General features: G+C 44.0%; 1 protein-coding gene across 20 annotated transcripts in view; it reads left to right on the forward strand.

Moving 5' to 3' along the window:
• CASK (calcium/calmodulin dependent serine protein kinase) overlaps window positions 1-13,541 on the forward strand; it is a 199,529-nt gene that overhangs the window by 132,637 nt on the left and 53,351 nt on the right. For all 20 annotated transcript variants that reach the window (XM_048493384.1, XM_048493386.1, XM_048493380.1 and 17 more), the window contains 4 exons: window positions 301-378; window positions 6,608-6,688; window positions 9,415-9,603; window positions 13,048-13,126. In XM_048493384.1, the coding sequence (XP_048349341.1) occupies window positions 301-378; window positions 6,608-6,688; window positions 9,415-9,603; window positions 13,048-13,126 (427 nt within the window). The remainder of the gene's footprint in view (window positions 1-300; window positions 379-6,607; window positions 6,689-9,414; window positions 9,604-13,047; window positions 13,127-13,541) is intronic.

Here is a 13,541-nt window from a genome sequence, read left to right on the forward strand (position 1 = left end):
AAGGTTGTTTCTATTCATATATCAATTATGTTCTAAACTTTTGAAATTAAATGGCTTATTTTATGCTACTTTCCATTGTTTACATCTGGTAGGTTTTTCATCTCAACAGATGAAAGGACACAGTAATTTAGCAATAATTTCAGTGGATAAACTGTCAACACTGTGACGTGTATTTGATGCTTGCTAAACAAGTATAAAGTATACTGGTGGAATATTTCAGATATACTTTGTAGGATAACAAACTGATAAATGTTAATAGTAATGCATAGAATATTTAAATTGTTTATTTTTTCCTTCTAGCTTTATGACAAAATTAACACAAAATCTTCACCACAAATCAGGAATCCACCAAGTGATGCTGTACAGAGAGCCAAAGAGGTAACTATTATAAAGTCTGTTTTAAATGTGTTGACCATGAAGGTCTGTGCTCAAAAATATTATAGTCATCTATTTGAGTCTTCTTTGAAAATGTTCTCTGTGTGTGTGTGCGTGCATGCTTGCATACCTATTATAGATACACTCTGCTTTCATATGGAGCTTCCAGTGGTCTCTCCTTCAGAATACTGATGAATTTTACCCCTTGCTAGCTAATAGATCCTTCAATATCTGTTGTTCCCATCCTGGGTACATGTTTTGTTTGGTATTGCAGCTTGTGTTCAATGTGACCACTTAACCACTGGGTTATGAGGAATTTCTTCTAAAATACTGTTTGTGTTGCTTGAACTTTGTGCTTATCTGAGTGAGTTGTAAATGTTTTAAGCATTTATGCTGGGCCCAGACCTGATCAGATTTTGCTTTTCTACTGTAGGAGTGGGGCATCTTGTGTGGGTGTGATCTTGACCAATTGCAGAGAGGCAGGAAATGATGAAATTCTTCCATGTACTTCCTGTGAGGTCTTGGGGTCACTTTCCTCAGTATTTTCCTGCCTCTGCAGAGAGCAGACGTGTTTTTTGGCTCTGGCAAAAAACCCTATACGTAGTCTGTTTGTGTCAGTCTGTGTTTGTCTGAAGTCTTTAGAGGGGTGAGTAAGTGCGATCCGGCTTGGGGAAGAGTAGGTTAGCCACTGCTAAAAGCATCCGCTTCCCTTCCCCCCCCCCTCCCCCCCCCCCCGTTGACAAAGAAGAACTCTCCTGTTTAATCATGGACGCAAGGTCCTTTTCGCCAGAACGCGAAACCTTCGCTGGCTCCACGGCGGAGCGCACACGCTCCGCAAAATCAGGCGGCCATAAGGAAGGGGGGGGGGGGACTCCAATCAACTAGACGCCGCAACGCAGCGCGCGGGAAAATCGGGCGCCTCCGAGCATGCGCAGTCATCCCAACCCACCAAGAAAAAGAAAAAAGCAAAAACGGCCAGGAGTCTAGCGCCTTCCCAGGGCGCGCCTTTAACCGGAGACTCCACAGCTGACTCCTCCAGCCTTCCCAGGGCATTGGAGCAGTCGAGCTACTCTTCAAGTGGCCCCCCCAACCAGTTGGCTCTTCCCTGTGACCCTAACAGGCAAGACCCACAGGATCCTGAACGGGGAAACTCAAACGCTGGGCAATTAACTCCAGCCTCCTCCTGGATGAACGCACCCCCTGCAGTTTTCGCTGAATTTCTTAGAAGGGAGATAGACAAAGCACTTGATGCCAGAGATCAAAGGACAGCTCATGCCCGCTTCTCTGCTCGGTCCCATGGATCCCACAGTCCCCATCGAGAGGACTCCGGCTCTTACAGAAGGGATCCCTTAGCCCTACCTAATGAGGAGGAGGAAGAATTATCTAGTTTAGACGGCTCTGATGGGGGAGATAAATTCTCTGACACAGAGGAAACCCCTGAACCAGCCGCAGAGCAATCCATACAGTTCTTTAAACTGGAAGAAATCCAGTCCTTAATTTCTAAAACTATCTCCGCTCTGGATTTGCGCGATCCTGAGGACGCGGAAGAGCAAATTCCCCAACCTTCCATCAATGCTTCCAACAAGCCAATTAAGGTTATCCAAAAGGAACATCATCCTATTTCCCCGCTGATAGGGAGGGGGACAAGTATTTCCCTGTTCCTGAATGCTTTGTTAAAAGGATTCATAGGGAATGGCTCAATCCCACTGCCCACAAGGGATTGCCCCCAAATTTTAAGAAAAAATATCTGATGCCTCAGCAGTTTCACGTCCTCCTCCAGAATCCTCCAGTCGACGCCCCTGTATCCATCCTGCATTCCGGTGCACTGGTAGCCAAAGAGGGGGAGGGCAACATCAAGGACGCGCTTGATAGGAGATCTGAAGCAGCGCTTCGTAGATCCCACGAGTGGTTAGCAGCAGCCATCAAAACTCTTACACCCTCCTCCACGGTGGCCAGAGCCTCCATGGTGTGGCTCAAACGTCTCCTTGAAATGATTCCAACCAAAGCAAAAGGCATCAGAGAAGGCATTGAAAGGGTTCTTTCTGCCAATTCCTTCATAGCAGATGCCACCTTTGATGCCATGTCACTGGTAGCGAGATCCTTAGCCTCTAACATGATAGCAAGGCGCAACGCCTGGATTCGCCCGTGGCAAGCTGACATACAATCAAAACACGTAGTGGCTGGATATTCTTACTATGGAGGGGCTCTATTTGGCAAAGAATTGGACGAAGTCCTTGTCCAAACCAAGGACAATAAAAAGACGATGCCAAAATCTGTCCGGGCACCCGACAGGTCTTCTACCAACAACAAATTTACTTTCAGATCCCACAAATCCTTACCCCGCACGCAACGTGACGGCCAGAGACCACACTGGCAGAATCAACATTCCTTTCGGAACTACAAACAGTCCTTCAAACAATACAACAAACCAGGCAAGCCCTTCAATTCCAACAAGAACAAGCAATGACGGTCAAAGCATTCCGGTGGGAGGCCGTCTCCAACACTTTCAACACCGTTGGCAGGGAAAACATGTGGACAGGTGGACAAGGGACGTCATCTGCACAGGTTATGTGATAGAATTCAACATCATTCCACATCACCACCTGTTCATTTCGCCGCTCTCAAACAATCCGGCCAAAGCCAACAGAACTCTGGAAGCGGTCTCCCACCTAGCCAAGATCCAAGCTATCGAACCTGTACCGACAGCGGAACGTTTCTCAGGGACTTATTCACATTTCTTTACAGTCCCCAAAAGAAATGGGGACTGGAGAGCAATTCTCAACCTGAAGCGCGTCAACAAATTCATTCGGGTCCCCAAATTCAGGATGGAAACCCTTCGGTCTATCACGGCAACCCTTCGCCACCAAGATCTGCTGACTTCGTTAGACCTGACCGAAGCCTATTTACACATCCCTATTCACAGCTCTCACAGAAAGTTCCTGAGATTCGCCATACAGGATCAACATTATCAATTCAAAACGTTACCATTTGGACTAGCCACGGCCCCAAGAACCTTCTCCAAGGTACTGTTGGCTCCAGTCATCATGCTGAGGGAACAGGGGATACCGCTTCTACTTCCCTACCTCGGCGAATTCCTGCTGATTCGCTCCGCAGCTTCCATCCCCCAGGCCATCGCCGACATCGAGGTAGCTCAAGAACCCCTAGCCCAGCATGGCTTTATCGTAAACAAAGAAAAAAGCTCTTTCATTCCCTCCACACGCCTAGAACACTTAGGCGCAGTGCTGGACACCGTACAAGACTCCCTTTTCATCCCAGAAGAGAAGTTAGAAAAAATCAGGAAAACGACACTACAAGTCATGTCCAACAGAAGATCATCCTTGCTAAAACTGGCAAGTCTACTAGGAATCTTCATCTCGGTAATCGACCTGACCCAGTGGGCACGTTTTCATGCAAGACCGCTCCAACGATTCCTCCGGGCATACCAGCTGGACATTATCGCAAAGAAAGACAGAAAATTGACCATACCCTCAGGAGTCCGTCTCAGCCTTCTTTGGTGGACGAACCGCTCCAACCTCAGACGGGGAAAACGTTATCTACATGCTCACCAAGCTCAAATCTTCACAGACGCCAGCCTTCAGGGCTGGGGGGCCACACTCGGTCAACTGTATGTCCAGGGAACTTGGTCTCAGGAAGAATCCCGGCTCCACATCAATGTGCTGGAAACACAAGCGATCTTCCTTGCCCTTCAACACTTCCAGCCACAGATTCGTCACCAACATGTCATCATAAGAACAGACAATGTTGCCGCGAAGATGTATATCAACAACCAGGGAGGCTCCAGATCAGCAAGGCTCCACTCGGAAGCAACAAAAATTCTCCGATGGGCCGAGGAGAACTTGGCATCACTAGAAGCCCTACACATCAGAGGGGTCCAGAACCTAGAGACAGATTGGCTCAGCAGGCAGAACCTGTGCGAAACCGAATGGCGACTCGATCCACTGGTCTTCAACAAGATATGCAAAACCTTCGGAACTCCGGAGGTAGACCTGTTCGCCTCTCAGAAAAACCATCAATTACCAAGGTTCATGACCCGTCACTACCACCCACAGGCAGTTGCAACGGACGCCCTGAATGCGATATGGCCTCGAAATCTTCTCTATGCCTTCCCTCCCTTTCCCTTGATCCCTCGGCTCCTGCGCAAGATCATATCCGAAGGCGCCTTGGTGATCCTTGTAGCCCCCAGGTGGCCCAGGAGACCCTGGTTCTCCACCATCCTGGGTCCGCTATCGAGAACCATCAATTGACTCTGCCAATCACTTCCGAATTCCTGACGCAGGGCCCCATAATGCATCCCGATCCCGCTTGGTTCAAGCTGACCGCATGGCTCTTGAACGGGCAAACCTAAGGAGGAAAGGTTACTCGGAAGAAGTCATATCCACAATCCTAACAGCCAGACGCAGGTCGACGGTCAACATCTACAATTGCTCATGGAAGGCCTACGTCAGGTGGTGCCATCGCCGAAAACCACTTTTCCTAACCCCACGGAACCATCCTTCACCGTTATCTTGGAGTTCCTACAACAGGGCTACTCAATGGGACTCAAGTGTTCCACCTTGCGCAGGCAATTGGCAGCTCTCGCCACCGTTATTCCTTGTGTGGGCAACAATCCTATCACCAGACATTCTGAACTTCCTAAGAGGGGTAAAATTGTCCCAACCTGCGGTAGTCCACAGGTTTCCATCTTGGCGCCTGAACGCTGTCCTGTCGGCACTCACTAGGTCCCCGTTCGAACCCATACAAACTGTGCACATCAAATGGGTGCGAATGAAAACGTTATTCCTAATTGCAATAACATCGGCCAGAAGAGTGGCTGAACTTCGCACCCTTTCAATAAACTCAAAATTTTGCGTTTTCCATAAGGATAGGGTATGTCTTCGTACAGATCCAACTTTCATCCCAAAGGTTAACTCTCCTTTCCACGTGCGCCAGGAGATTGTTGTTCCCAATTTCATGCCGAATCCTTCTCATCCCAAAGAGAAATCGTGGCACACCTTGGACGCACGGCGTGCCTTAAAAGCATACATAATAAGAACAGAGGAGTTGCGCAAATCGGAGAGTATGTTCATCAACATCAGTCCGCCCAACTTGGGAGCGCAAATGTCCAAAGCGGCAATCAGTAGTACCCTGAAAGCCTGCATATGCGAAGCATACAAAGCATCTGACTTACCGGTCCCTCTGGGCGTCACCGCTCACTCAGTTTGCAACGCTGCGACCAATGCAGCGTTCCGAAATCATGCATTGGTGGAAGACATCTGTAAGGCCGCTACCTGGTCATCCATTTCCACCTTCATACGTCACTATAAAATTCGGTCCCTGGCCTCGGCAGAATCGGCCTTTGGCAAAAGGGTACTGGAGAGTATCATCGGGGACTAATGAAACCCACCCAAATTTGGGACACTGCTCGGGGAGGTCCCACACAAGATGCCCCACTCCTACAGTAGAAGGATCCATTGGATACTCACCGTGAAGGGTCTTTCTACTGTAGGTAAGTGGGGCATCTTGGCCCTCCCTAGTTCCATTTGTTTCCCGATGTTACTCTCTTAGTTATCAACATAATTTTATGTATTCAGACTGTTCAACGTTTAGGGTTGTTGTTGTCGTCACTGTTCTGGTGTTCCTAGTTATTGCCGAGCCGTTGTTTTTCTTTCCATGTTTTTGGTTATATGTTCCTGTTTCTTAAGTGCTATACTACTATGCCAGGCGGGGGTACTGAGGAAAGTGACCCCAAGACCTCACAGGAAGTACATGGAAGAATTTCATCATTTCCTGCCTCTCTGCAGTTGGTCGAGATCACACCCACACAAGATGCCCCACTTACCTACAGTAGAAAGACCCTTCACGGTGAGTATCCAATGGATCCTTTTACTTTGGCTACAACTATGCCACAAAAATAATGTTAAATGTATTTGACTCAAATTGATCAACACATAAGTACAAAATGATAAGGTGGTGTTTATTAAGGCAAAATGTGTTTATCAGAAGTGGACTCCACAGAGTCTGTTTCTCCTTGTTTAAAGTTTTTCCCTCTGCCATTTAAATTGTAATATTTCAGTAAAATGTTTAAAAATCCATGTCATTCAGGCTTTCTGTTGTAAATTTGATTGCAAATTTATTTGAGTTAATAGGCCTCATGACTCATCAGAATAAAACCCTATTTCGTTTATTTTAAACCGCGTCAATTAATTGACATTTCTAATGATTTGATTCACAGGTATTGGAAGAAATTTCATGTTACCCTGAAAATAGTGATGCAAAAGAACTTAGACGTATTTTAACACAACCTCATTTCATGGTAAGCAAATGTAGCAAATACAGTTCTTAATGTTTCTCACTATGAGAAATGGAGTGGAGAAATGATTTGCAATAAAGCTGGTGTCCAGCCATTTCTAGTATACTTACTGTTTTCTCACATCTTTTCGGTTGGATTCTATTACTCCATTCTGCTAACTGTTCAGGTTTCCAATAACACTAAGAACTTTCTGCAAGCTCTACCATTGGTGGAACAAATGCATAAGATTTAACCCTGTGAGTTCAAAATAAGATTCAACCCTGTATGTTCAAAATAGATATGCGTTTCAGGCAGCCCTATCCAGATATTCTATGGCGGGATGCAGTGTCACTTCCAAGAGAGCTTCTTGGCAGAACAGGGAGATGAAAAAACAGAAAAAGCCTCCCCGCCCCTGAAATCCCTCCATTGGACTCTGTGGGCCTACTCCACCCAAAAGGGTGACGTAAGCCCAAGTCCCTGGTGCCTGCTTCAACAAAGCGCAGGTTGAAGTTGACTAATTTTGGCTCCAATCCCAGCCACACCTCTGGGATGCCTCTGGAGTCCCCCACTACACTGGGAGCAGGAATGCTGATGTGGTGCTCTGTAACATGCCTGGACACCGTGAAGGGCTACAGTCATACTGCCAATGGATTTTCCCCTCTACCAGGCTGATTGCCTGGGGCAGGGGGGCAAATCCAAAGTTAAAGAACTTTGATTATTATATTTCATATCTGTATGTTACAAAACAGGTGAGCAGTGACTTAAGACCTCCCAAGGACTTGAAGAACCCTTAAAGCTTGAACAAGGCCTCTCCCATTCCTTCAGGTGTACAGAAGAAATTTTTTCCTCTATCCTGATCTGTTTCCAACAGGTCACTCAGTGCTAGTGAGAAAAAGGGCAGTACCAAATAGATATTGAATTCCAAATAATATTAGAAGATCACATCATTAGAGGTGAGGTAGGTGATTCATGGAGACCGGGCATTTTCTGTGAGATCCTTGGCCTCTGGAACACCTTCCTCCTTGGGGCTTTCCTGGTGCCTCCTTTACTTTCTTATAGGTGACAGGCCAAAACAAATCTATGATGAAAAGAAGGGGGGAATTGAGCCTTTTCTTGCTGGGAAATTCTCTTTGACTAAAGAAGACCTGTCTCAGAGTTCTTTCTAGTGCAGTACTAGATCAATAAAGAAAAAAAGGCCATAAGCACTGTAAAATACCATATGGAAAACTATTCTGTGTTCCTGTAGTCCAGCACACTAAGAAGAAAAATATACCAGAGAAATATACGGTACTGCAATGAAGCCCCCAAAAAGGTCTGTATAAAAAGAAAGGAAAGGGATGATTGGATTCAGAAGAGGTAGGAAAGGGACAAAGAACAAATTAGACGGGAAAGCACACAATAATAGCACACAGATATTCAAATGAAAGCTATAAATTCAATCCAGCAGCTAGTTACATTTTAGCAGCTGGTACCAGATCCCACAGAACATGCAGAGCTCATTGCAGTAATAAAATGCTGGAGAAATCATTCGCCCTTATGTAGTCCCCAGTGAACCCCAGAATGCACTGAAGATGGGAGAATCACAAATGTCCTTATTATCAGTAGAATATGAAATAAGCCAGACTCCTCTCTAACAGTGAGGAGCTGATTTAGCCAATCCCTTTCAAATCCCCTTCTCTGTTATCAGAAGCTAACATTGTGCGTGTGTTAAGTGCCATCAAGTGGCTTCCAACTTACAGGCAACATTACCAATCAAAAAGTTACAGAAATGATTAATCCCTCTCACAAAGTAGCTGTTAATGATTCTGAGCTTCCATGACAAACAGTGGGACTCATCCCAGCTGGTTCTTCTGTTGTCTAAAAAAGGGTTTAAGTTTGGTCAGGTGGCCTGATGTGGAATGGGAACTTAATTGGCTATTTTGATGTAAACCCCAGGGGTCCAAGATCCCAGATGCTCCTAGAAACACTACTTTCACATGCTTTAAGTAACTGATCTGAGTCTTGCTAACATGTTGATTACAATAGTTGGAGTCTCCTTCCCCTCCAGGTGCTCCAGTGAAAAAGACCCAGCTGAAAAAAAAACCAGAGATCCAGACAGCCAGCAGTCATCTTGGATTAGACTCTATCCCTAGTTTCTAGAATTGCCCTTGTAGGAGTGCCCCCCCCCCCCCCCCCCCAGCCAACTTCCAAAGCTGAGCACTAATGGATCTACCACCTCATACAGTCTTACATAGGAGAAACTGTCCAAAGCTATTTGTCCTAAAACAGCTCCTGTGGAGTTTCCAGTGGAATCAAGGAGAGGAGAATCAGAAGATAACACAGTCAAAACAGATAACACAGGCATTGTGATCAGCCACAGCCAGACTGTGGGAGGGCCACATGTAGAGAGAAGTTCTGGAACCAGCTTAGTTTATTCTGAAATAAGCTGGCTATGTCTGTAATGCACATTATCAGTCACCCTTTCTTTTTATGCTTCTTATTATTTTCGCTTTATGTAGATGAACCTGTGGAAGACTATTATATAATACTGTTCCTTGTTCTGGGTTTAAAAATCTATATTAAATATAAGAAGTACATTATAAGCATTTGTTTCCAATATGTCATACAATTTTATTGTTGGAGTTCAGAAATCTGACCTAAAAATGTTATGATTTTGAAAAATTGCCATTAAGTGTATAAGATACGTTATATCTCTGTAGATTGGACATATGCTCAAAAGGTTATGGAATCTGAGGACTATCTTTTTACAGGCCTTACTTCAAACTCATGATGTGGTGGCACATGAAGTTTACAGTGACGAAGCATTAAGAGTTACACCTCCTCCCACCTCTCCATATTTAAACGGAGATTCTCCTGAAAGCATCAATGGTGACTTGGACATGGAGAATGTAACAAGAGTACGATTAGTTCAATTCCAGAAAAACACAGATGAGCCCATGGTATGTACACCACTATGTTTAGCTCCCCAAGTCTAAGATGAATCTAGTTACTTTCATGCAGAATTGGGATGCTGTAGTTTTCCTGTTGCTGGTATGGCTGCAGATAAAATGCAGCAGCAACGGGGCTTCCACATGGCAGGCATCCCTGCAGTTGTCCTGCCCCAATCCCCCAGAGGTGGCCACCCACTCCTCTAGACCGCTATGACTTTTGTAATTCTATTTTTAAAATTAGTACTAGAATGGCATTACTGTACCATTCTGCCTATGGGTTCAGCAGGTTCTCGGAATCCCAGCTTTGATTATTTTTAATGTAAGTCACTCTCTCCTTCCTTTTCACTTTTATCTCTGCAAGGGAAGAAGCTAGAGACTTACTTTAAAAAGTGAAATCTGAGAATTTGGAGAGCCTGCTTTGTTACAATGGTATATCAGTATAACTATTTTGTAGCGCTGATTTTTTTTAAAAATAATATTCTCCCCCCAAGTAGCAGTGGGAGGAGATGGCTGCTGCTGCTGGGACAGGATCTGGGAAAATGATAGTCATGTAGGCCAGACAATCCTAACGCTTTGGAGCAAAACAAGGTTTGAGAAAGATCAGAGAAAAGACAGGGGAACCCCAGGGAGTATACAAACATAGCATAAAGCTGTGAAGAAACAGGAAAAAAGCTGATCCCAAAAGCATTGAACCTGGGACAGAAAAATGGTCCTAGCTATGATCAAATGGTAAATCATGGGTCATTAATAAATCTCATGAAAGTTAGATTGAAATTTTCTGCTCTCTGTAGCAGTCTGATTCTGCAATGAATCTGCAACTGTATTTTTTATGAACATGGAAGTTAAGGACAAAGGATATTAATAGTAAACATAAGAATACTGCAGTTCTACAGAGTAAAAATCTTAATTAGGTCAGACTGTTGGCGGTATATCTCCAAATTCTACCCTCCCCAAACTCTGTACCTATATTTCCAGGAATTTCTTAACTTGGTGTTGGCAGTGCTAGTTACAATAAAGAAACCAGAATGGCTGTTATAGCAGGGACAGGGCATTTCATAGAAAAACAGATCAACAGTTCTAAAAGTTATTGTGTAATGTTTCATTTTTCTGTTTTAATGGTGTCTATAACAATACTGAAACTGAAAGACTGATTTGTTCTAACGAAAAGCTAATTTGAACGTAGATGAGGCATTTACTGTTTCAGAAAAATGTATTCAGAGTATTGACAACTTTGTTCATTTGTCATAAGCTTACTTTTTGACAAATTGCAAAAGAAGAACGATCCATTTTAGGGGAGTGACACATGATAGAGCTACCTGCTAAAAATGCCATTCACATAACTGAATGTTTGTTGCTGCTGCTGTTATAGTTGGTAACATTTGGGTGCTTCATAGTAGACATAGCCATTTTTTTCAGCTGGTTCAGAGGTGTTAATTTGTTCCACACAGAACATCCCAAGTGCCCTGAAGATGCAACAGCATAGAGGAAGTAATGGCTGACCCAACATAATCCAGGCAACAGCATGGTGGCATCATGTTACCTTGTGTATGACCTAGCCATTTGCCAGTGTGAATATGGCTTCTTTCAAATTTTGACCTAATACATACAGAAATAACCTGACCTGAAGGGGAACTACCTTCTTTTCTTTTCAAGCTGAAGGAACTTTTGGGTTGGGTTTTATATCAGAATTTAAACCAGCACACTGGTAACGGGATCTGTGACAAAGGGGTGAGACACTACAACAAGCTCAGAAAGAAAATTGAGATCCATATACAGTAAAAGTTAGAAACAACATTTCTTACGGTGAATAGTACAAATGCTTGGGGCTGTGGAATTAGCATATCTCAAGCAATCAAATAATATCAGCACTCAATCTTATTTCCCATTTCTAAATGCCAACGAAAAAGCTAGTCAGTCTAGACATCTGAAAGTCAAAAAGAGAGAGGGAACACAAAATCATAGCTACCGATTCCTTGAGAATAATTCAAAAGGGTAGAATCAAATATACATACGTATATACACACATACTATGGTGGTAAATTTGGGACACTGTGACTGGGGAACTGAAGAGCTCAAAAATAACCAATTCTTCCATTTCCATGCTGAGGCATAGGTGTATACACTGACAGAACAAGGGATAGAAAGGGTAGTCATAGGAATAATTCCAGATATGGTAAGAGAGTGTCCAGGTGGGGGCAGTCTCTGCTCAGGGACAGTCATGGTCTGATCAGTGAAATGAGGCTTTAGCAGACAAATCATACAGTCCAGACTGGATCAATGAAACATCAAATCTGAAGTAGTAAACAGAATTGAGGCAGAAAACAGACCTGAGATGTCTGTATATGTGGTCCTGGATCCCACATTCAGAGAATGGGAAATCCCAATGTAACGTAATCTACTTGTGGATGAAGACACGTTGATTAGCTCCTAGAGGTCCTTGAATAATGGTTTCTGGACACTGGGCAAAACTTTACCTTAAGATATTTATTTATTTTTATTCTGTTAGATAGATTAACTCTGTAAAGAAACCACGTCCCTCAGTATGCAAGACCTGAGCAAGACTATTAACATTAGGACATTTTGTAAGATCACCGTGAGTTGGAAGCAACTTGACGGCATTTAAGACACGCACACACACACATTACTATGCTTGGATTAGTTTCAGCCTTGATTACTTCCCTGGTTCATTGTCTTTCATTCTGATAATACGCAGAAATCTGTTTACTTGTCTGTTGTGAAAGACTAGGAGAAGCTGGTTGATATCAAAATAGGAGTAGGGAAGCAAAATGGAAGCAATCTCATAAAAGCCTTCAGTCCTAACAATTGACTGATCAGCAGCGACTGTCATCTCTTGCCACCACTGCCATCCCTTGCTGTTCCCTCATCTCTTGCTCTCTGTGCCTCACCTCTCACTACGCCCCCTGACTGCCTTATGCTGTCCACATGCCTCATCTTTCACCACCACCTCCAGCCACAGTTCAACATCTTCCCATTTCACTTCTCATTATTGCTTCTCAGGAGCCAGAACAATTAAATGTATTATTCCTCATTCCTCGGTCACCTTTAAAAACAGTGCTACAATCTTGTGTCTCACAAAAGTTCAGGAAGCTCCAGTGAGCTTTTATGGCTTGCTGGACTGTTTTCAAAAATGCTTCAGGAACAAAGAGAGAAGAAGCATTAGCTGCTCCAGCTTTTGGGTAGAATGGCGAGACATCAGCAAGTGCTGCTGCCCCTCACATCCACTGCAAGAGGCCACCACCTCATTAGAATCATGATGCAAACTGTTGCTAGGAAACAGTACCTGTAAGTAGGAAAATGCTGAATAAGACATTACTTCCTCCATGCAGCTACCTTTCTGGGCATGATTCACATGGAGAAATGTTCAGAAATCTGAACCGGCCTGTAGAATCCTGTTGCTGATAATTTTCTGAGTTATTTCATTGATCTTACCAGGGAATCACTTTAAAAATGAATGAGCTGAACCACTGTATTGTTGCAAGAATTATGCATGGAGGAATGATTCACCGGCAAGGTAAGGATTGGTACAAGATTACATTAGCATAATTTTGATGTGGTACTCATCAACTACTTGGGTGGAATTCACACTTGGTGTCTTTCAAGGGCTTAGATCCTCACTCTGACTGCTTCAGTCAGTCTTGTAACAAAGTCTGCCTCTTAGGTGAGCCTCAGGAAATAGTATAATGTGATTGCATGGATGGAAGTGTGGATGGAAAGCTGTGTATTTCCACATGGCCCTCCCCAAATCTCTTTCCTTTCCCCCTCATGCCTGCCATTCCTCTTCCTACCACCTGTAACTTTTGTTTTTGCTTGTTTATCTATGGCAGGTATAGTGGTATTCCTGCTACCAATTAAAAAAATACATCAAAAAGGCCACTAGAATTGATAGAGGAGAGAGATAAGGGAAGCATAAGGAAATCCTTCCTGTG

This window comes from Sphaerodactylus townsendi, linkage group LG04, assembly GCF_021028975.2.
Source record: "Sphaerodactylus townsendi isolate TG3544 linkage group LG04, MPM_Stown_v2.3, whole genome shotgun sequence".
Taxonomy (NCBI): Eukaryota; Metazoa; Chordata; class Lepidosauria; order Squamata; family Sphaerodactylidae; genus Sphaerodactylus; species Sphaerodactylus townsendi.